Source organism: Maniola hyperantus, chromosome Z (genome assembly GCF_902806685.2).
Source record: "Maniola hyperantus chromosome Z, iAphHyp1.2, whole genome shotgun sequence".
NCBI lineage: Eukaryota > Metazoa > Arthropoda > Insecta > Lepidoptera > Nymphalidae > Maniola > Maniola hyperantus.
Window position 1 is genome coordinate 17222985 of NC_048564.1, and position 23425 is coordinate 17246409.

A 23425-nucleotide genomic window follows, 5' to 3' on the forward strand; every position below is an offset into this window, starting at 1 on the left:
TGGTCTACCACAAGCATTCCAATCATCACATATTCATCCCTACATACATCCACTACATTCCTCCTCAACTGAACCATGGTAATGTAACTGTTAACTCAGAACATCACTACACTCATTCAAATTCCTAATTGAATATTGATAACTTAAATATTCAAACAGTTTAGACCAAACTAAGTAATGGCAAATATCTACTTCTTAATATCCTTAATATGCCAAGTGCCTATTGGGTGGTTGTCAGCTACTCTAACTAGTTCATAAACCAAAGGTGACAAAACCTTGACAACCCTGCACTTTTCATACTTAGGTGCCAGCTTAGCTGTGAAAAAATTTGTAGCGTCGCTTTGTGGATAGGTCTTTTTCCACACTATATCCCCAACAGAATAGCTTGCAGACCTACGCCTTAAGTTGTAATGCGTTGCATACTCTGCATGAGCCTGAAACAAATTTCTCCTAACCTGACCAAATATGTCCTCCAAAGTTCCAAACTTTCCTGCGTATTCCTCCCTTGGAATTCCGGCCTCGTACTCCTTATCCGTGTCCTTATAGAAGGAACCATTTAAAACCGGTTCTCTAGCGTGGACAAGGAAGAACGGGGAGAATCCAGTGGATTCATTAACCGCACTGTTTATGGCGAACTGGACCTTGTACAGGTTTTCGTCCCAGGACCTGTGGTTATCTTTCACAAAAGCGGCTACAGCAGTCATAACAACCTTATTGTACCTCTCAACAAGGTTAACTTGCGGAGTGTACAGTGGTGTGTAGTGTAATTTCGGAATATTATAACGCTTAATGAGATTACGGAATTCAGATCCTGTAAATTGGGACCCATTGTCCACAATCACAGTCTCTGGAACACTATGGTTCAAAAATACAAAATTCTCTAGCGCTTTAACAACAGCGGCACCTGTGGCACGCCGTAACGGAAACAACATTGTATATTTCGAAAAACAACACGTCACCACAAAAAGAAATGTAAATCCTGATTTAGACCTAGGCAAAGGTCCGACTAAATCAGCCGAAATGACCTGAAAAGGTCTCTCGCAGACTTTAGGCTTCCCTAGCAGACCTGGAGTGGCTGATGTCGTGTGTTTATACGCAGAGCAAGTATCACAATTCTTAACGTACTCAACCACGTCCTTATACATACCACGCCAAAAATATCTGAGGGATAATCTGCGATGAGTTTTGAACACACCAAAATGACCTGCAGTTGCATCTGCATGGTTTTGTTGCATAATTCTAAGGATGTCGTTCTTGTGGACTACCTCTTTCCAGTCGAACTCACTGAGAAGCTGGTATTTACATTTACTGTAACGATATAGTTTATCGTTCAAAATACAAAAATTCGGAAAATTTGCTGGATTGATTTTACAGCCATTAAATGTTTTGTCATACCAGTCATCTACCAAAACTTGTTGACTAGAGTTATCATTACGATCACCAACTACATCTACGTGTATGAGTCTCGACAAGGTATCCGGAACTACATTATCACAACCCTTCCTATGTTCGATAACAAAATTATACTGTGATAATCTACAACCCCATCTGGCGAGTCGTCCTGAGGGATTTTCTAAATTTAAGAACCACTTTAGGGATGCATGGTCTGTGATAATTGTGACTGGCTTGGAACCAAAATAAGCCTGAAATTTCTCCACTGCAAAAATCACAGCTAGAGCCTCGCGTTCCGTCGCGCTGTAATTCCTTTCGTTTTTATTTAGGCTCCTACTGACATACGCAATGGGATGATCGCAACCATCGGTTTCTTGCGTTAGCATACCGCCAACACCATATGCAGAAGCATCACAATGTATTTTGAATGGTTTTTCAAAATTCGGTACCGCAAGAACAGGTGCGGTTACCAACGCATTCTTCAATGTATTAAATGCTACCTCTGCCTGTTCGCTCCACTCAAATTTAGGTGCGTTCTTTCCTTTACTCGTTAGTCTATTGAGTGGTGCAGCGATGGTTGAAAAATTCCTAATAAAGCGCCTGTACCAAGAACAAGTGCCTAGGAAAATCTTTACCTCCTGTGCAGTTTTTGGGGTCGGAAAGTTCAAAACTGCGGCAACTTTTCCAGGATCTGTGCGTAAACCAAATTCATCCACTATATACCCTAAATATTTCAAAGAGTTTCTAAAAAAATTACATTTATCAAAATTTATGGATAGTTGAGCCATTTTTAGTTTATCCAGAACTCTGTTTAATAAAATTAAATGGGTTTCAAAATCAGCAGAACAAATAACAATATCATCTATATAACAAAATACTATTCCATTTTCAATATCACTACAAAAATTTTGATTAAATAACTGGTCCATTAACCTCTGCTGTCGTGCTGGTGCACCGCATAGGCCAAACGGCATGACTTTAAATTTGAATAACCCTCTACCAGGAACTGTAAAACTGGTTTTTTCCTGAGAGTCGTTAGCTAATGGAATTTGCCAGAAACTTGAACTTAAATCAATCGATGATAAAAACCTTGCCTCTTTCAAGCTATCTAGAATTTGTGGAATGTACGGTATTGAGTATGAATCCCCCTTTGTCACTGAATTTAATTTCCTGCAATCTAGGCAAAATCTCCAGTCTCCATTTGCCTTTTTCACTAAAATTGCTGGGTTATTCCAAGGGCTTTCACTCGGAGTAACTACGTCCATTTCCAGCATCCTATCTAACTCTTTACTTAAAGCTTCCTTCTTTTCGGGAGAAAGTGGATATTGTTTTATTTTTATTGGCAAGGCATCACCGGTGTCAATAACATGTTCAATTAATTTTGTTCTACCCAATCCAATTTTCGTTGAAGAAATATCTAAAAATTTATTTACTACAGACTGGGCTAATTCTTTCTGTTGAGATGATAAGTTTTCAAAAGAAGTGATGGTATGAATTTGTTCATTATCAATCGCACAAATATTGTAAAATTGAGAAGGTGCCTTAATTAATTCTAAATTATCAAAAAATTCCAGGGGCTAACTGAAATGTTTTCCAAAAGTCACAACCAAAAATAACATCCGCTATTATAGAGGGTACTACAAAAAATTTTATTATGTGAGTTACGGAATTATAAGTAATCGGAATAAACATATAACCCATGCAATCAAGTTTGTCTCCATTTGCCACTGAAAATGTGGTATCAATACTGCTATGCAATTTATAACCGAATCTCAAAAAAACCTTGTGCGCCTGGTTACCCAAAATTGACGCGCAAGCACCGGAATCTAGTAAACCTGTAATCTCAAAACCGTCAACAAAAACCTTTAAATGTGGCCTAAAGTCTCGTTTATCCACTGAATACAGAACTGTGTCAGGTAAAAGGGATGTTTTGTTGTTAATGACCAAGTTATTTACTTGTGTCTCTGCACAGTTCTTACTAATTAGTTTTTTGAATTTTTGTCCGGAGCGGGTTTACTAATCGCCTTTTTACTACAACTTGGACATGTCTTTACTGTAAAGTTCTGACGTCCACACGAAAAACATCTAATAAATTTCGGAACTGTCCTGCAAAATTTAAAGGAATGGTTACCCTTGCCGCACTTGTAACATAGTTGTTTATTTGTTTTCGTAAAATCAGTGCCTTTACTTGTATCAACCTTAGGTGCAGGTGTGACTGAAAGTGTGTTTATCTGTTTTGTCACTTGTTTGTAAGCAAACTCTGAACTTAAAGTTGCCTTACTGTTAGTAGGCTCAGAAAATAAGGCGGAACGCTGCCTCGCAGCCTCTAGTTTGCGACACTTTTCCTTCAACATTGCGACAGACTTAATGTCAACAAGAGCTAATTGTTCTGAGTAAAAAGGGCGAATATTATGTAATAAAATTTGTAACTTTTGTTCTTCGGAAAGTGGTGTTGACAACCTTGAAAACATGCCAAACATTACAGCGAAATAGATAGACACAGGTTCTTCAGAGCCTTGTGTTCTTGCTCGAATTTCACCTAGCAACCTGTAGTCATAATCTACTGCATCAAATTCCTCTAAAAATAAAGTTCTCAATTCTGACCAAGACGAAACTTGACATTTGTTGCCTCTGTACCATAACAATGCTCGGCCTGTAAAAAGATGAAATGCAGAAACAAATAATTTTCCATCTGAAACGCCATAAGATCTTTTATATTCCTCAACGCGTTCGATGAAACTGCGCGGATCACCCTGTCCGTTGAAATTTAACTTCCACTTGGCCACATTTTTATCACCAGTGCAGTCAACGGCGGTACTCTCGGAATCCAGTGATTCGTCGTGAGACGACTCATTGTCAGCATCTAATCTGGAAATCAAACTCTGCAACTTTGTATGTAATTCACTCTTCCTACTTATTAAGCTGAGTTCGGAACACTGTATTCTCAAAATTCTAAAGTACAAATGTGAAGCTAAAGCTTTAGACCTACAGAGGGCATGTCTATCTTTAGTGTCAGAACACTTTTTTAATAAATCTTCTAAGTCTTGAAGTTTTTTAGTAATAACCCCTAACTCACTTTCAGAAGAGAAATCTGTCTCTAAAATTGATTCAGAAGGAATTTCCTGAATTAATTGTTTTAACTGTTTCTTTAAACCTAGCACTGTAGGTGCTGGAGTTTCGGAACGAATGGATACCTCATAACACAATTCGTCCTTCAAAAGTGAATGAAACTGGGCAAAAGTCTGTTCCATTTTGTTAAGTCAAAACACATTTAACAAAATATCGAGCTTGTGTAACTGTCTATGTTTAGCCTTATACAAATTGGTTAAACACAAACACAAAAGAAGTTATTTAAACTATTAAATATACACAAGCAAAATACACAACAAAAACAATATTCTTAAGTCTATCCTAACTATTTTATCAATTATGTTCCTATTCCAAAATATTGTTAATAATACAAGCACATATTATTACTATAGTAAACAAAATATAACAAAATAAAACTTCCCAAAATTGAATAAATGATTGTAAGGTGCAGTATCACCTTTATGAGTACACAGTGTGTTACAACCTTTACAATTACAAAAGTAAACAGGCAGCAAAGTTGCAATGAACTCTGACTAGCATATTATCTTTCAAAAAAAAACAAAGAGATTGTGCAATGGTTTGATGACTGTTACTTTACACTTTTAACACATAACCTAAAATACAACAAAATCTGTTTCTAAATGTCACTTTAAACTACCAGCATTCACTTAAACTTAACATGTTTTGTGTGTGAAGTAGCTTTTATCATAACCTTAACACAGCTCTAAACAAAATTTCAACAAAATAATGAAGTATCAAGTCACTGAAAAAAAATTGTTCATAACTTCATACTTGAACTTAATGTAATCTCTGAATATAGTTTATATATTTAGTTTCACAAGTTGTAACTCTTAGTATTTATAAATGTATGTGTGTAACTAGTTAACAGCACATAGCGTTTCAAAACTTTAATTATACTAAGTTACCGGAATTTTCAAACATAAGATGTACTTACTATTGAAAGCAATACCCAACAACAACTCAGTTAAGCAATGTTTATTACTAAACTGAAGGCAAACATTCACTTATACACCTCCAAGGTAAGTCAAATAACATAATTGAACGGCATAAACACCATTTATAATGTGTTAATTAAATAAGAAACAACCACTGTTGGACTATACTCAGAAAATTACTTAAACTATCAAACAAAATTTCTAACTATTAGTTATTATTTAGTTAGTTAACCATAAAAAACAGCTTAGTGCTCTTTGCAATGTGTCACTACTTAGAAAATTGTACAATCAGCGGAGTACATTTCATAAAATTCACAAAATTTCTCAAAATATACAGAAATAACTATATAAAAAAACGTTCGGGCGCCATTTGTAAGGGTGGTAAATTGGGCGGAATAGAAATATACCCGGATACGGAATAATCTACCACCTTACAAAGATTAGAGGAAAAAAAAATAATTTACTTGATCTATCTACCTAGTAAAGAATAGAAGCTAGCCGTCGACTCCCTTGTAATGTATATGAGGTGTTATAAATGAAATTTGCTAGATGTTAGGCAAAATTGTTTTTAATGTAACTTTTACCGGGGTCGCTTAATACATAATGATGGCTAATAATGCTTAGTTATTCTAGCTTAATGCCAAGACTTAATTTAGATACATTAGAATGCCTTAGGTAGATAGTACATAAAATCTATGTTTTAAATTTAAGATGCCATTGGCATGGAATAGACAATGACACAGTAAAATTCATAAAATTGTTTCAAAATAAAAGCTCAGTAGTAAAGACAGGGTTCTTACTGTACACATACACTAAGAAGGTTCACTAAACTGTTCCAGGATACAAACATTTGCTTACTTGTAGGTGCGAAGACTGCAATGTAGCTGGACGGCATCGGCCAAGGTCCAAAACTCAATTTAACTTGATTCTTCACAACCGAAATGTTTCCTTACAAAGATTTTCACCAAGTCTTATCCATAGAAATTAAGTTGCCAACGTGAATGTGCAAAAGAAATAAATACGGAAAACGAAAGCAAAAAAAACGGAAAACCGAAAACTAAAAACGGAAACGCAAACGGAAACCCTATTGAACTCCTGGCCACCAATGGTTTTCAGGAGTCCACCCACAACCCATTATCCTCATTTATTTGGGAAGGTAAAGTAACTGGAACATAATTGCTGAAACATTGAAATACGTTAGGATGACTAAATTTATAACAATTGTATTTTCCCAGGCGAAGCCATGGGCGAAAAAGAGTGAGATTTTCCTGGAACGAAAAAATTCGTCTTCACATGTTGACTCCAGAAAAATTCTAAATCTCACCAATCGGTGTTGCCAGACGCAACCCGAGTGTGGCCGCTCTCATTTAGTTTGATCATGAAGCCAATTCATTTTTGAATATTTGCGGAACCTAAGGATATATTATAAGAACCGTTTTGTTAATGACTTAACAATAAACAAATGATATTATGGTTTTATTTAATTATTTTGTTTTATTTTTACGACAATTGACAACGAAGCAAACGCCATCTATTGTGGCTCGAATGAACTCTGAACATCGACCCACGCGTAGTTCTGCACCTTGATGCTAGGTGGCACCAACATACTTTGAACAAAATTGATTTTTATTAAAAGCGAAACGCTAGTTAGTAGTTCAAAATTTACAACGTCACAATAAGTACGAAGTTGCGATATTTGCTTCGATTGTCGAAATATTAGTTACCAAAAATTTTCTAGTTCCGTTTATATTGTTAAACATTAAAGACCGGTTTCACAACCACCAGTAAACTTTATCTAAACATTATCCGCGTAATAAAATTAGTATAGCGCCCTCTCTGTCATCTGTATGGGTACGTAACAGAGAGAGCGCTATACTAACTTATACGCAAAATGAAGTTAGTATAGCTCTCTCTTTGTCATTTGTATGGGTACGTAACAGAGAGAGAGCTATACTAACTTATACGCAAAATGAAGTTAATATAGCGCTCTCTTTGTCATTTGTATGGGTACGTAACAGAGAGAGCGCTATACTAACTTATACGCAAAATGATGTTAGTATAGCTCTCTCTTTGTCATTTGTATGGGTACGTAACAGAGAGAGCGCTATACTAACTTATACGCAAAATGAAGTTAGTATAGCTCTCTCTTTGTCATTTGTATGGGTACGTAACAGAGAGAGCGCTATACTAACTTATACGCAAAATGAAGTTAGTATAGCGCTCTCTATGTCATTTGTATGGGATTAGGATGAGAGAGCGCTATATTAACTTTATTCCCCGGATAGGATATAACGAGTAAGACATTTTCATGTTTCCCAAGACAAAAACTGTGATAACGTCATTTTTATTCGTTAGATAAAATGTGGCGGTTGTGAAACAGGGCCTAAATCTTATTGTTATTATTTGAATCTAATTAATAAGACTATGTATGTAAATATCAAAAGGAAAGTAAAAATTAAAATGTATTTATACATTATCAGGCCAGAACAATGTATATATGATTCAACGTTTCATCGCAACTAATAAAATTGCTGTTGCGTGATTTTTTTTAAATTATATTGTAGGTTATGCCTTCATTGATCGTCTCCGTGTAAACATATGGTGAAGATGTTCGCAGACAGAAGGAACTCCGCATTAAGAGTGATCACTCTTAATCAGTGCAATAACTTGACAAAGTATCTATAGTAATTTTTAACCATTAGTATAATATTTTAGTATTATAATTAAAAGCAAATCGAAGTTGGTTAAGTTTTATTAAAAAGAACTTATTTTAAAGTTGTATTAAATTACCTATATATTAATATTATATTTTTAAATGGAAAGATTATTTACCTATATTCATAGAACGTTAATTGATAGGAAATATTTGTACCCATATGTTTTACTTTGCGCACCATGTTGACACTGTTTTTAAAATAATACCTTATTATGTTTGTGCAATAAGTAGGTATGTATGTACACGCTTGTTTGTTGTTTAAGGATATAACGCAATATACATAATATGTGATTATATGTGGGTTGTATCAATAAATGTAGCCTCAGTATAAAACGGTGATTGTTTCATTTCAGTCAAGTTTTTTATGATATTGCGTAAAGGGGTAACATTTTTTGAGAACGTTTCCGTTCCGAACGTTTTTTAACAGTTCCCTCCATATAAAGGTGCGCCGTTGCTAGAATTGTTTCGATATACGGTCTGTATATTATGGTGAAAAGGCAATAAAAAAAAGAAAATACTGGGGAGCAAGAAAAAAAAACCGGCCAAGTGCGAGTCAGACTCGCGCAATGAGGGTTCCGTATACTACAGTCGTATTTTTTCGACATTTTGCAGGATAATTCAAAAACTATGATACATAAAAAAATGAAAATCTGTTTTAGAATGCACAGGTGAAGACCTTTCATATGATACTCCACTTAATATAGTTATCTTATTTAGAAAATGGAAAATACTAATTATTAGTTCATGACCACAATTTAATTTTTTTTGTGTGATCTAACCCTAAATTTACGGTTTTCAGATTTTTCCCCAAATGTCAGCTATAAGATCTACCTACCTGCCTAATTTCATGATTCTAGGTCAACGGGAAGTACCCTGTAGGTTTCTTGACAGACAGACAACAAAGTGATCCTATAAGGGTTCTGTTTTTCCTTTTGAGGTACGGAACCCTAAAAAGTAAAATAGAAAACAAGATACCAACTGGAGAAACGCCATTCGAAACGCGTTAGTTGTGTTTTTGGAAATAGAACGAAAGAACGCAAGCGTTCTCTCCGACCGCCGCGGTCTGGCTGCCTATTGTCTGCGCGGCGCCATAACAGAGGTTACAAAGAACGTGGAATGCAGAACTCAGACGGCTGAACTCTTGCTGTCTGCGCGGGCTCTTATGTATCCACCAATTTAAGGAGTGGTTCCGACATCAATATTCTGAGTTGTGATAAAAAAAGTTTAATATAAGGTTTAATATTTTCTTTTAACGTTTCAAAATTATGACAGTTGTGACAGTTATTCATGACAACTTTGACTGCTTAATAGGTAAATAAATCGTTACAATATTATTTGTTCCCTTTGGTTTTATACGCCGATGGTTTTATATATTTTAATTTATAATTTGTAAGTGTGTATTTTTTGCTGAACACAGCATTAAATTATTACTATCTGTATTGATTGTAGAAGCGTTGATCAAGGCGCATGCCGAAATCAGAGTTTTGGCCGTTCCCGAGTAAGACTGGCGAGGAGCACAATGTTGGGGAGCCGTCTGTATTGGTAAGGACCTGCGGGGTGACTCGCTAACTCGGGGTGAGATCTTTCATACTAGCTCCTCAACTGTCGCCAAGCGATGGCGAGTGTGAACACGATCCCTGTTGCCCGCTCGCCTTCACTCGGCGAGCGTGTAGAGCCAGTATAAAGCGCACTCTGACTTTGCTCAGACTTAAGATTGAGTTAAAAAGAGACAGATTTATGTGAGAGATATACCTCTGTCTCGTTTTAACTCTGTCTTAAGTCTAAGCGAAGTCAGAGTACGCTCTTTTATAGGTATCACCCTCAGTGTTCAGTGATGAATGATAGCGGTTGAGCTCTTTTGACATTTATTTTTAATCCATTGAAGGTTTTCTACGCAAAACCATTTTAGTGACACTCGGTGAATCAGTAATGTAGAACCAACCAATATCAAATGAACACTGAGTTAGCGACTAAGGACTAGCACACCCACCCCGGCCTCGCTCGACTGGAATTTCTGAAAATTGGATGGAATGGAATGGAACATTTAGGTATCTAAATATACATATAAAAGGAAAGGACTGTCTGACTGTTCTATCAACACACAGCTCAAACTACTGGATGGATCGGGCTGAAGTTTGGCATGCAGATAGCTATTATGACGTAAGCCAGATGCCTAAGAAAGGATTTTTGAAAATTCAACCCCTCCAATTTTCAAAAAATTCAAAATTTTCAAAAAAAATTGAAAATTCAATCGAACTCGGGATCTCCCACTAATGAGACGACAGCGCTTACCACTGCGCGAGGGAGGTCATTATCGTCGAGAAACTATCTAGCAATGGATATCTATCGGTTTATAACGATGATGATGAAATGTGTTCACTATGAAAGGTCGGTTAACGGTTTGTACGTAGCGCGAAGCCCGTAGCTGTATAGGTAGATATAGTTCAATCCATGAAGACGCGCCCCACTATTGTTCGTGCGGGGAAACCACGGCTGCGGAGAGAGATTTATCTTGTGCGTGTGCCCACATCGCTGATCGGTGCTTCGTGCGTTACGACTTACGATAGAACTCACACTCTAACTGTGCATTAGCACATTTGCATTGCAACCGATTGGGACAAAGAGTGGGGCGCTTCATCATGGATTGAACTATCTATAACATGGGATGGTTTCAGCACAAGCAAGTGGTGGTCATGGAGAGCGAGATGGAGGCGATGCGGCTGGAACTGGCGGCGATCAAGCGAGAGCGGTTGTGTGCGACCAGTCGCCAGCCAACGGTAACTATAATGATAATTTAAATTTCTAATAATTTATTCAAAATCTATACTAATATTATAAATGCAAAAGTGTGTCTGTCTGTCTGTCTGCTAGCTTTTCACGGCCCAACCGTTCAACCGATTTCGATGAAATTTGGTACAGATCTATCTTACATACCGGGGAAGGACATTGGCTATTTTTTATTCCCGAAAATAAAAGAGTTTCTTTAAAGAAAACAAATGGACTACATTATAGGGCTACCTGCGATAAATGTACTTACATGTGACACCTGCCAGTGACGTCGAGATGGCGACGTTTTGTTAGAAGTTCCCTGACCGTCGCGTCGTGTACTGTGGCGAAACCTTGTAATTACTTCATCTCAACTACTGCTCCTCGTAACATTGCTATATGTGACACCTGCCACTTGCCAGTGACGTCGAGATGGCGACGTTTTGTTAGAAGTTCCCTGACCGTCGCGTCGTGTACTGTGGCGAAACCTTGTAATTACTTCATCTCAACTACTGCTCCTCGTAACATTGCTATATGTGTTTCCACAGGAGTCGGACGAAATGTTCTTAGAAAAAGATACTTTACCCTTCTATAAGAACGTAATCAAGTCTCAAAACGAAGAAGAGTTTGGTGTGAAACTTTCTCCGCTAAAAACAGTTAAGAACCTAGTCCTAGAAATATTATATCTCGTCGAGCGACGGTTGCAATTGGCTGACGCGTAGTACGGGTATAGGTAGTCCTTTTTTTAAATTCAGATACAAGTTAGCACTTGACTGCAATCTCACCTGGTGGTAAGTGATGATGGAAACTAAGATGGATGCGGGCCAACCTGGAAGGGGTATGGCAGTTTTTATTGAACCCATACCCGTTTGGCTTCTACACGGCATCGTACGGAACGCTAAATCGCTTGGGAAAATAACTAATTTCGGAAGTTGGTGGCAATCCTTAACCTTTCTTATTCTGATGGTGCTCAGTAGTGGCCTGGTGATTGGTTGATCGTGAGTTAATAAATAATTAATACAGATAATAAAGAGAGGTCTCTTACGAAGTTATTACTATTCAAAGGTGGGACAGCTTCGCGAAGATCTGATACGAGCCAAGAACACAGCCGACGAGGAGCGGTCCCAGAGAGAGAAGTCGGAACGGAAACTGAGAGATCTGGAAACGAGGCTCAACAGCATCTGCAGTAGAGGCGTTGTGGAAGTTAAGGTTAAACAAGTATTCTCTCTCTCTCTCTCTCTCTCTCTCTCTCTCTCTCTCTGCGTCGTACCTATTCCTCAATGCTGAGGGTCGAGACATTACTCCTCTCGCGCCATTTGAACTCTATGGGTCAACTGTTATGTCAAAAGTACGGTTCACCTTAAAGTTAGGACTAAAATCGGGGTTTTGACATGAAATATGACACAAAAAGTTAAAATGACGCGTGAGGAGTTTTATTTTACAATTTATATCTATGTCCGTTATACCATCCAACCGATGAGCCCTAAACCGGTTTCATTAGAAAGACAATAATGTAAAGATGGTTTTAGAGTTGTTTTAGCGTAGCAGCACACGCCGGGTATCCGCTAGTTTATATTAAACTTCGTAAGTAGGAAACCTTCGCCCACCCACCCGTGCGAAGTCAGAGCGAGTCACAGGATGTTTATGTTATATCAGGAGACTCGAAAAACAAGCGATGAGGTTGTAAATTTGAAGAAGCAGCTTAGAAGTTTGAGAGAAGAGGTCGAAGAACTGAAAATAACGGCCACTGAGAAAACCGATGAGGTGCAAGAGTATAGGATAAAGGTAACCCGTTCGTTGTACAAACACCGGTCAGGCGCGAGTCGGACTCGCACACCAAGAGTTCCGTAACGTTGTACAAGAAATAACACTTTTTAATTTTTTTGTGATGTACCTAACCACAAATAGGGTCTTGGACTGTAGTAATAAACTAAAATGATTTTTGTATAGCGGTCGTTTATGGGGCTAGAATTTATTATTAAAGAGAATAATTATAAAAAAACATGATTTAAAAAAATACGACTGTAGTACGGAACCCTCGGTGCGCGAGCCCGACTCGCACTTGGCCGGTTTTATTCTCTAGGGATACGGAATCCTATAAATATCTAAAAAGTTTATAGGGGAAAATACTTAAAGGTTTATGGGGGAAAATACTTAATAGGTTTATGGGGGAAAATACCTAATGGGTTTATGGGCGATAATACCTATAATGGGTTTATGGGGGATAATACCTATAATGGGTTTATGGGGGATAATACCTATAATGGGTTTATGGGGGATAATACCTATAATGGGTTTATGGGGGATAATACCTATAATGGGTTTATGGGGGATAATACCTATAATGGGTTTATGGGCGATAATACCTATAATGGGTTTATGGGCAATAATACCTATAATGGGTTTATGGGGGATAATACCTATAATGGGTTTATGGGCGATAATACCTATAATGGGTTTATGGGCGATAATACCTATAACGGGTTAATGGGGGATAATACCTATAATGGGTTTATGGGGGATAATACCTATAATGGGTTTATGGGGATAATACCTATAATGGGTTAATGGGGGATAATACCTATAATGGGTTTATGGGGGATAATACCTATAATGGGTTTATGGGGGATAATACCTATAATGGGTTTATGGGGGATAATACCTATAATGGGTTTATGGGGGATAATACCTATAATGGGTTTATGGGGAATAATACCTATAATGGGTTTATGGGCGATAATACCTATAATGGGTTTATGGGGGGATGATACCTATAATGGGTTAATGGGGGATAATACCTATAAATGTACGGGAGCGGTGTGCAGGCTCGACCGTACCAAAGGGGAGATCTCCCACCGAGCGGTTGGTTGTGCTCGGTAGCGCCAGCTGGGCCGACGGTTATGTCTTGAAACTTCTATATATAGTCCAGATTGCAGAAAACTCCTTTAGTGCGATTACCATCGGCGGTACATTTGTTCGGGACTACGTCATCGATTGAACAGCGCCATCTAGTTTCTATTGTGGTAACCGCCACAATGGGTTAATGGGGGATAATACCTATAATGGGTTTATGGGGGATAATACCTATAATGGGTTTATGGGGGATAATACCTATAATGGGTTAATGGGGGATAATACCTATAATGGGTTTATGGGGGATAATATCTATAATGGGTTTATGGGGGATAATACCTATAATGGGTTTATGGGGGATAATACCTATAATGGGTTTATGGGGGATAATACCTATAATGGGTTTATGGGCGATAATACCTATAATGGGTTAGTGGGGGATAATACCTATAATGGATTTATGGGGGATAATACCTATAATGGGTTTATGGGGGATAATACCTTTAATGGGTTTATGGGGGGATGATACCTATAATGGGTTAATGGGGGATAATACCTATAAATGTACGGGAGCGGTGTGCAGGCTCGACCGTACCAAAGGGGAGATCTCCCACCGAGCGGTTGGTTGTGCTCGGTAGCGCCAGCTGGGCCGACGGTTATGTCTTGAAACTTCTATATATAGTCCAGATTGCAGAAAACTCCTTTAGTGCGATTACCATCGGCGGTACATTTGTTCGGGACTACGTCATCGATTGAACAGCGCCATCTAGTTTCTATTGTGGTAACCGCCACAATGGGTTAATGGGGGATAATACCTATAATGGGTTTATGGGGGATAATACCTATAATGGGTTTATGGGGGATAATACCTATAATGGGTTAATGGGGGATAATACCTATAATGGGTTTATGGGGGATAATACCTATAATGGGTTTATGGGGGATAATACCTATAATGGGTTAATGGGGGATAATACCTATAATGGGTTTATGGGGGATAATATCTATAATGGGTTTATGGGGGATAATACCTATAATGGGTTTATGGGGGATAATACCTATAATGGATTTATGGGGGATAATACCTATAATGGGTTTATGGGGGATAATACCTATAATGGGTTTATGGGGGATAATACCTATAATGGGTTTATGGGGGATAATACCTATAATGGGTTTATGGGGGATAATACCTATAATGGGTTTATGGGCGATAATACTTATAATGGGTTTATCGGGGATATTACCTACCTAATAGGTTTATGGGTGATGATAATACCTAATAGGTACCTATACTTATACATAAAAGGAAAAACTGACTGACTGACTGACTGATCTATCAGCACAGCTCAAACTACTACACGGATCGGGCTGGGCATGCAGATAGCTCTCTATTCAAGTACGACATAGACATGCGCTAAAAAAGGATTTTTGAAATCTTAGAGGTTAAATTCTCTACTTTATCCCCTAAGGGGTTAAAATAGAGATTTGAAATGAGTGTAGTCCACGCGGAGGAAGTCGCGGTAATGAGCTTGTTAAGGTCATATAAGTTTTAATTTTTAGTATCTCCAAGCTCAGCAGCTAGTCGAAGAGTTGAGAAGACAGATTGACGTGATGGAAGTGGACAACAAACAAGTGTCGGATCAAATTCAAATTGAAATACAAAGAATGAAGGTAGGCGTAAGGTTTATACCTAACAGTTTTACGTAATACCTATTAGGTACTCCTGGAATACCTAGCTAATGGACTGAGACTGCCTAATGGATGACTGGCCAGGGCCAGACATCCGATATTTTAAAAAGCTGAAAGTTTATCTGCGTATTTACCCCAACACTTTTTTTTTAAATTTATTTATAGACAAGCGCTTGGCTGCAATGAGGCCCTCCGCCCTGGTGACAAGTGCAAGTGCAGCCTAAGATGGTCCCACTCCAGGTCTTTAACTATATCCATCCAAAAAATCACGTCGATCAGCTGCTCCGTTGCGACGTGATTGTAGGACAAACCAACAGATCAACAAACCAAAAAACCAACAAACACACACACTTTCCCTGCTTTCGCATTTATAATATGTGTTATGTGTACGGATACTAACGTATGGATTCAAAATATTTTATTTTATTTTTATTTTATTCGTTTTTTGTAATCAACAGCGATATATACAATATAATTTTACATAATAACAGACTGAAAATAAGGCCAAATAGGATTACATTTTTTTACAGATTACATAAATAGATATTAATTATAAATTTATAACAGTACCTACGTTTGATAATTTAAACAATATATCACGAACATTTCAACCGATTTTGATGAAATTTGGTACAGAGTTAGCTTATATCCCGGGAAGGACATAGGCTACTTTTTATCTCGGAAAATTAAAGAGTTCCCGCGGTATTTTAAACTACGTAAATGCGGGCATCGTCTAGTCATCCACAATGCTTAAAACACAATAGGTACCATAATATTATCACACTTACGTAGGGAGGGACAAAAACCGCTCAAATATTTCCATTGAGTAATGGAAAAAAATACCGTGAGAATGATGCAGTGTTTATAGGATTTTATTGAAGTAGGTATTTGTTTATAATAACTAATGTCACGTAATAAGTTCACGATTGCGTCTTGCAATTTATACTTGCCCACAATATGGAGCAATCATTGGTTTTATTATATTTATTTTATTTTATTTGGGACAGTAAACAATTACATATTAAAAGTTAAAACTAGGTACGACTTAAATCTAACAAAATTGACAAAATATGAGATCCACTACACTATCCACAGCTTACTACAAACAACTAGGGCAACACAACATGAACGAACTACTATAATAATATAAAAATACAAACAAACGACTAAACAATACAGTAGCTTTAGTTTTAAGTTTGCGTTATAATTATCACCACTATATTATCTTACAAATCTAACACTATACCAGACAATCAATAAGAGTAATTTATTACCTATTTTGAATAAATCATTTGACTTTGACTTGACTTTGACTACATAAAAAGTAATAGTGGGGCCGATAATAATAAAAATAAAAGTCTTATTTACAAAATAAGGGAGACATTCAATACAGAAATACATAATCATAACACTGTTTATTACTGATGATAAGTATACATAGCTATTGTGACATGCTTCCTGTTAGAAGAGTTGCTGCTGAGTTTCTTGCCGGCTTGTTTGTGCGTTTGCTGGCATATTATGAACGTATGCGAACGTATGCAACGTATTGATTTGTTCAATCTATACCTATATATAAAAATCAAAGTTCTTACTGACTTATACATAATATATCAACGCACAGCCGCTGGTCCTAGAGACATGAAATTTGGCGGGTGTACTTTGTAAAGAGCAGATATCCACAAAGACAGGATTTTTCGAAATTCCACCCCTATTTACCCCCTCTGTCAATAGGGGATGGAAGTTTGTATGATAGTCTATTCATTTTTAAAGTTACATCGATGAAAATTGGTAGGTATTCAGGCTTTCGTTTAAGAATAAAAAATACGTATTACACGATTTTTGATAGTAAAATTGTAGTGCCAAGGTTAAATAGGGGAGGGGATGAAAGTTTGTATGAAAGTCCATCATTTTTCAAGTTTTTCATCAATCATCATAATCATCATCATCATCACCATCAACCGATAGCCGTCCACTGCTGGACATAGGTCTTGCGCCGCCTGAATCCAGCGGCTCCCTGCGACTCGTCTGATATCGTCCGTCCACCTAGTGGAGAGTCTTCCACCACTGCGTCGTCCGGTGTGAGGTCGCCATTCACAATACAATTATACTTTATTTGTATAATACCCTAGTAGGTACCCAGTTTAAGTCCTGTTTATAATCCAAACCTTTTCAATTTCATTAGATGCAATTTCAAGAAAAATTACAAGAACTAGCTCCATTACCAGATTTGCTGAAAGGTGCTCAAATCCAGCTTCAAGAAGCGAAGCAGTTGCAGACGTTGGCCGAAGACAGCTCAGCACATCTGTCTGACGAATTGAATCGCGTCAAGGAAAAGGTAAGAGCCATCATCCGTCATTTAGCTATCAAAATTAGACTGTAGTACTGGATGTAACCAGAACGTTGGCAACAACGAAGACCGGCGATAGTACCTACCTACTGATGATTAGTGATACGATATCACAAAAAAATCGCGAAAAAATATATGAAAAAATCCTATATTTTGTAAATGTTCACGATATATTGCAAACTAGCTGATCCCCGCGTGGATTTAGGTTTTCAAAAATCCCGTGGGAACTTTTGATTTCTATCTATCTATTCTATCTTCTATTTCTATTGGTATCTATCCCGGAGATACAAGCATGCTGTACCAAATTTCGTAAAAACATGTAAACGCGTTCTTTAAAAATCCTGTGGAATCACCACGATTTAGGAATGCGATTCCTTACAGCATCAGGGCTCCTCGAGTTCAACGATAGTCTTCACTTGGTAGGTACCGACATAACCGACAGTTTCTAAATCCCATCAGTCTTGGTGGTCAGGTCCCCTGCAGCATCAGGATTGAGGAGTTGGAATCTATTTTTTCAATGGGACAATATCACAAAGTTACTCTATCAATAAAAAAAATACGCAAATCGGTTCAGAAATCTCGGAGATTTCGGTGTACATAATAAACACAACTTCTCCTTTTTTTAAAGTTGGTTAAAATGTAGTATGTTACTCCTTGATTAACGTAAAAACTCAGAGTATAATATTCCTAAACTACATTTAATAAAACAAGTTCTTAATTTGTAGCTCATTGCAGCTGTAAGCAATTTGAATGCTGAAAAAGTCGACAGAAACAGAGTGGTTGAAGAAAATAATACTTTGAAAGATGAAGTTGAGATGGGGAAAAAGGAAATTGAAGAGCTAGTTCATAATATAGATAATTACAAGTAAGGATACTTCTTCATAGTATTATATAAGAAAAACTTGACTGACTGACTGATCGATCTATCAACGCACAGCTCCAACTACGGGATGGTTCGAGCTGAAATTTGGTGTAGCTATTATGACGTAGACATCCGCTAAGAAAGAATAACTTAAAATTCAGCCCCTAAGGGGGTAAAATAGGTAATTTGTAGTCCACGTAAACGAAGTCGCGACATAAGCTAGATTTTAACATAAATACTACTCAAACAAATAGCTATTGTTAAGTGTTAACTTTTTTACTTCTGATTTTCAAACTAGATGCCAAGTGTTAAGGTTAGAGGAGAAGCTGTCCCACCTAGATGTGAGGTATCATGAGAAAGCCGAGGAATGCGCACGATTAACACAGGACCTCGAAGAGTTGAGAGAAGAAGGCAGTAGATCTTGGACCAGGAGCAAGGAGCGCGCGGAGTCCATGCGCAGATACATGCAGACCCAGGTGTCGGAGCTAGAGAGGCAGTTGATGCAAACCAGAGCGCAGTGCAGAACGTTCCAGAAGGAGAGAGATGATGTAAGTTTTATGTTTTTAGTGTTCCTTATTGTTAAAAAAGTCAGTCAAGATACACATACATACGAAGCCTCAACGTTTTGTTGCAAGTTTCATAACTGTCGTGAACTGTGCCAGATTTGATGTTTCATGCTTCACCATTTCATTGCAGGTGCGTCAAAGGATGCAAATCCAGGTGAACAGCCTCCAGGAAAACTTCGATATTGCGGAGTTACGGCTGCGGGCCCTCCAGAATCAGGTGACATCCCTGAAAAGCAGTTACGCCATAATACTGTCCGACGAACACGAAGATCTACAGAAATCCCCGCGACTGAAGGAATATTTGCAAATCTGATGATATCACTACAGTACCTACGCGGCAGAAAGCCATCGCATCGCATCGCATCGTATCGCATCGAAGTACATCGCTTTTAGAATGACATTTCGGTTTTGTAGAGCTCTTTCAAAGTCTCTGTCACTCATACCCATATGACGCTTTGTCGGTCTCAACGACAGAGACAGTGCTCTACAAGTCTGCTGTCTCCTTCTAAAGATCGATGTTCATCACTTTTGGCCGCGTACCTACTATACAAGTAAATTGCAGTGCAATGGACATGTCCGGAAAGACATCCGGTCAAGATAAGTTTAGACTACGACAGATTTTGACGATGAGGTTAGATATCCGCTGGGCGCATGTAAGCTGCTATCGCCATTCGCCTGAGGTTGTGACCGTTCTAAGCTTCTTCACAGCAGCTTTCCAAGCCAGCCAGCCACCCCGAGCGCCTCGAAAGGCTGTTAAAAATCATAGTAACAGTGTATCATAGTTGCTCATAACAGTCGAGACGGACTCGCACATAAAGAGTTCCGTACAAGAAATAACACTAGTTTTTTCTAATTTTCATGGCGGCTATTTTGAAATTTTTACTCTTCGGGTTCAGAACTCTATAAAGAAGCGATTGCTCGAATTAGTGGCCACTTTCCAGCTAAACTCGACGTATTGACAATCTTAATTAAAGATCATGCTATTTCTTGTTTTCGATGGTATTTTTCTGCAACAATTGTCTAGGTGTGATTAGAATTGATATGAAAAACATGTGGCATTTAACGCACGTTTACATTATTATAGTGTGTCAACAACTTTGTGATCTATTTATAAACTATGCAGATTATATTGATTTGATATGCTTGAAACTTCAGGTTTCAATTTTTTTGTATCACAAATACTTATAATTATTATAATATTTCTCATAAAAAGCCGTTTTTAATTTTATCTCAACTATTTATAAGTAATATCACTATGTGTTTGTTTGCACACAAAAACTATAAGGGCACGCTTACGGCAGGATATAAGTCGATAGATGTGTGGGGTCCCAAGGTGCTGAAATGGCGACCTCGCACCGGAAAGCGCAGCGTTGGCAGACCCCCACTAGGCGGACAGACGACATCAAACGAGTTGCAGGGAGCCGCTAGATTCAGGTGTCACAAGACTGAAGGCACGTCCCAACAAGAGACATAATAATATGTCCAGCCGTGGATGTCTATGATGATAAAGTCCTATACAGGGTGTAACCCGAACGCTAGCAAAAACTTAGCGTTATTGTTACTCTACCTAAACACAAACCAATAACCGTTTGTCTCATTTTGAAGTTTTAGTGATTTAGTATTTTTCAAACCCTCAATGTATAGTGTGCAGAACTCGGGTCAATGCCCCGCCTACGACGCGGCTTTGAATCCGAGTGACCTCCTTCCGCAGCGTACGTTGACCTCTAGCGCCAGTCAGATGTTTTATCAATCATCAATACTTATAATAAAACTGTAACAGGTCAAATTCTGTACATTGAAGATATTTTGAAAATTTTTTTTCGAGGGCACTCTATAATCGATACTGAACCCAAAACTGTAATTTTTTTCATTTTTGTCTGTCTGTCTGTCTGCCTATCTGTCTGTCTGTCTGTCTGTATCACGGCCGCGCATCACGCTGAAACTACTGAATGGATTCCAATGAAACTTGGTACGATTTGAGGTCATACTATGAGGAAGAATATAGGATACTTTTTATCCCGAAATTCAGCATTGTTCCCGTAGGAGAGGGGATGAAAGATAAAATGTATACTGAGTTGTAATTCATTAACGCGTAGTCCGATTTCATTCATTCTTTTTTTGTTAGAAAGGGGATATTTTAAAGATTGTTCCGTAAATATTTCAAGGTCATCGGTTTTTAACCGACTGTCAAAAAGGAGGTGGTTCTTTTTTCTACATCGATTTTTTCGAGGTTTCTGGACCGATTTGCAAATATTTTTTTTAAATCAACAAAAAAAGTTTTCGTGGTGGTCACATAAAAAATTCTGGATTCAACTCCTTAATCCTGATGCTGCAGGGTTACTGCCCGCCTGAGCTATCAAGATTCAGGAAGTGTTCATAGTGAATTCATATTGTAGGTACCAAGCAACGACTTTATTCTCAGACTTCAAGTCCCAACTCCTCAACCCTGATGATGTAGGGTAAAGCACTCCTAAACTATAATGTTTCAGTAACTGCGGATGATGCAAAATTAATTTAGGTACCAAGCATAGGCTACATCATTGAACTTCGGCTCCTAACTCCTCAATCCTGATGCTGCAAAGTACTAAAGTCCTAAATCGTGGGGATTTTAGAATTTCTGATAGTGAATTGATATTTTAGGTATCAAGCAACGGCTTCACGATGACACTCCCAGTCCGAAATACTCCACCCGAGCGAAGCCGGGGCGGGTCAGCTAGTTTGCAATATATCGTGAACTTTTACACAATACCTATAGGTTTTTTTTTTCATTTATTTTTATCATCATATCAGTAATCATCAGTACCTACTATCACCTGTCTTCGTTTTTGCTAACGTTCTGGTTACACCCTGTATATTCTTCAAAACAGCTAGAGGCAAAGCTATCTTGGTTTTTTTTTCTTTTTATAGTTCTACTATAGTAGGTATCTAGAAATTATGTATGTAGAAATATGCGGCATTGGAATTATAGAAAATGTTGTTGTAAGTTATACGTACAGGTACCTGAGCAGGTACTGTCTTTGTTATTTTTTAGCAGCTTTATGGAAAAACTAGTTAGTTACGGCTTCGTTACTGATGCAAATGGGACGACATTTTATTAAACATATGGCTCGAATATTTACACTTGCCCTAATAAGATGCAGCGCGAGAAACTTAGCTAAATAAGGTCTTGGCTCTTAATTGAGTTGCAACACCTACTATAGTTATCAAGTACATATTATTTACTTTATTAAAAGATCTCATTTCGTAGCGATTTTTAGGGTTCTCAAAAGGAAAAAAGAACCCTTATAGGATCACTTCGTTGTCTGTCTTCTTCTTCGGGTACTTCCCGTTGGGGCAGATAGATAGTTCTTATACGAGTAGCACACGTAAAGGCTGTTCGACCTGTGGACGATCCCAAACTAACCGGCTCGTTGGAAAGCCTGGAGCACTACACAGACGATAGCTCTCTATGCCTTTATAATGGGGAGTGCTCTGAAGAGCTTTTTGACCTAATTTCACCCTCTTTTTTCTACAACCGCACCGCGCGCCACCGTAAGAAATTTCACCCTCACCATTTGGGTGTCTGGTGCACTTCGACCGTCCGCTGCGCCAGATCCTTCTTTCCGCGCACGTGCAAACTCTGGAACCAACTCCCATCGGCGGTGTTCCCACTAGATTATAACATGGGGTTATTCAAGGGGCGGACCAACAAATTCCTAAAAGGCCGGCAACGCATCGGCGGCTCCTCTGGTGCTGCAAATGTTCATGGGAAAGGTTCAAAAAAAAGGAAAAATCATTACAAAAACATTATTCAAGGTCAATAAGATCCCTATAGGTTTTGATTTCCTTTTCTTGACAGACAGATAACGAAATGATCATATGAGGGTTCCTCTTGACCTCAAACCTCCGTACCTACGAACCCTACAAAAATTGTTGTAAGGCCCTACTTGTTCAGAGTACGTATATTACTGATTTTCACAGTTCACACCTCTGTATGTAAGGTCTGTTGTGCGTAAAGAGCCCCGTACACTTTGGGCCAACGCACTCGGTCAATGCACTCGGCGAGCGCGTAGGCCACAAATGTCTGTCCGTTTGTCGCATGCCGCTGGCTGGTTTACCGACTTTTATGAAAACAAACATAATATTATACTAGGACTACAGTGCACATTATCTTAAATATATAAAAGGAAAAGGTGACTGACTGAT

At 38.1% G+C, this 23425-nt stretch overlaps 2 protein-coding genes across 4 annotated transcripts in view; both read left to right on the forward strand.

Annotated features, from left to right (window-relative positions):
• Positions 1-8487, forward strand: part of LOC117995288 (endoplasmic reticulum mannosyl-oligosaccharide 1,2-alpha-mannosidase-like) — a 44786-nt gene extending 36299 nt beyond the window's left edge. Inside the window, exon 13 of the mRNA XM_034983276.2 lies at positions 7119-8487. The gene's annotated coding sequence lies outside the window, so the exon portion shown is untranslated. The remainder of the gene's footprint in view (positions 1-7118) is intronic.
• A 69-nt stretch (positions 8488-8556) lies between these two features.
• LOC117995289 (outer dense fiber protein 2-like) lies at positions 8557-20350 on the forward strand. 3 transcript variants are annotated; one of them, XM_069508582.1, is made up of 11 exons: positions 8557-8597; positions 9604-9696; positions 10830-10931; positions 11469-11576; positions 11986-12129; positions 12577-12705; positions 15337-15447; positions 17648-17800; positions 18538-18677; positions 18973-19222; positions 19371-20350. In XM_069508582.1, exons 2-11 carry the CDS (start codon positions 9622-9624, stop codon positions 19551-19553), a joined length of 1395 nt encoding a protein of 464 aa, XP_069364683.1. In that variant the 5' UTR covers positions 8557-8597; positions 9604-9621; the 3' UTR covers positions 19554-20350. The 3 variants fall into 3 exon arrangements, with proteins under 3 accessions (XP_069364683.1, XP_069364684.1, XP_069364685.1); XM_069508583.1 differs by lacking the exon at positions 8557-8597 and adding an exon at positions 9206-9465; XM_069508584.1 differs by lacking the exons at positions 8557-8597; positions 11469-11576 and having other exon boundaries at positions 9212-9696.
• The last annotated feature ends 3075 nt before the right edge of the window (positions 20351-23425 follow it).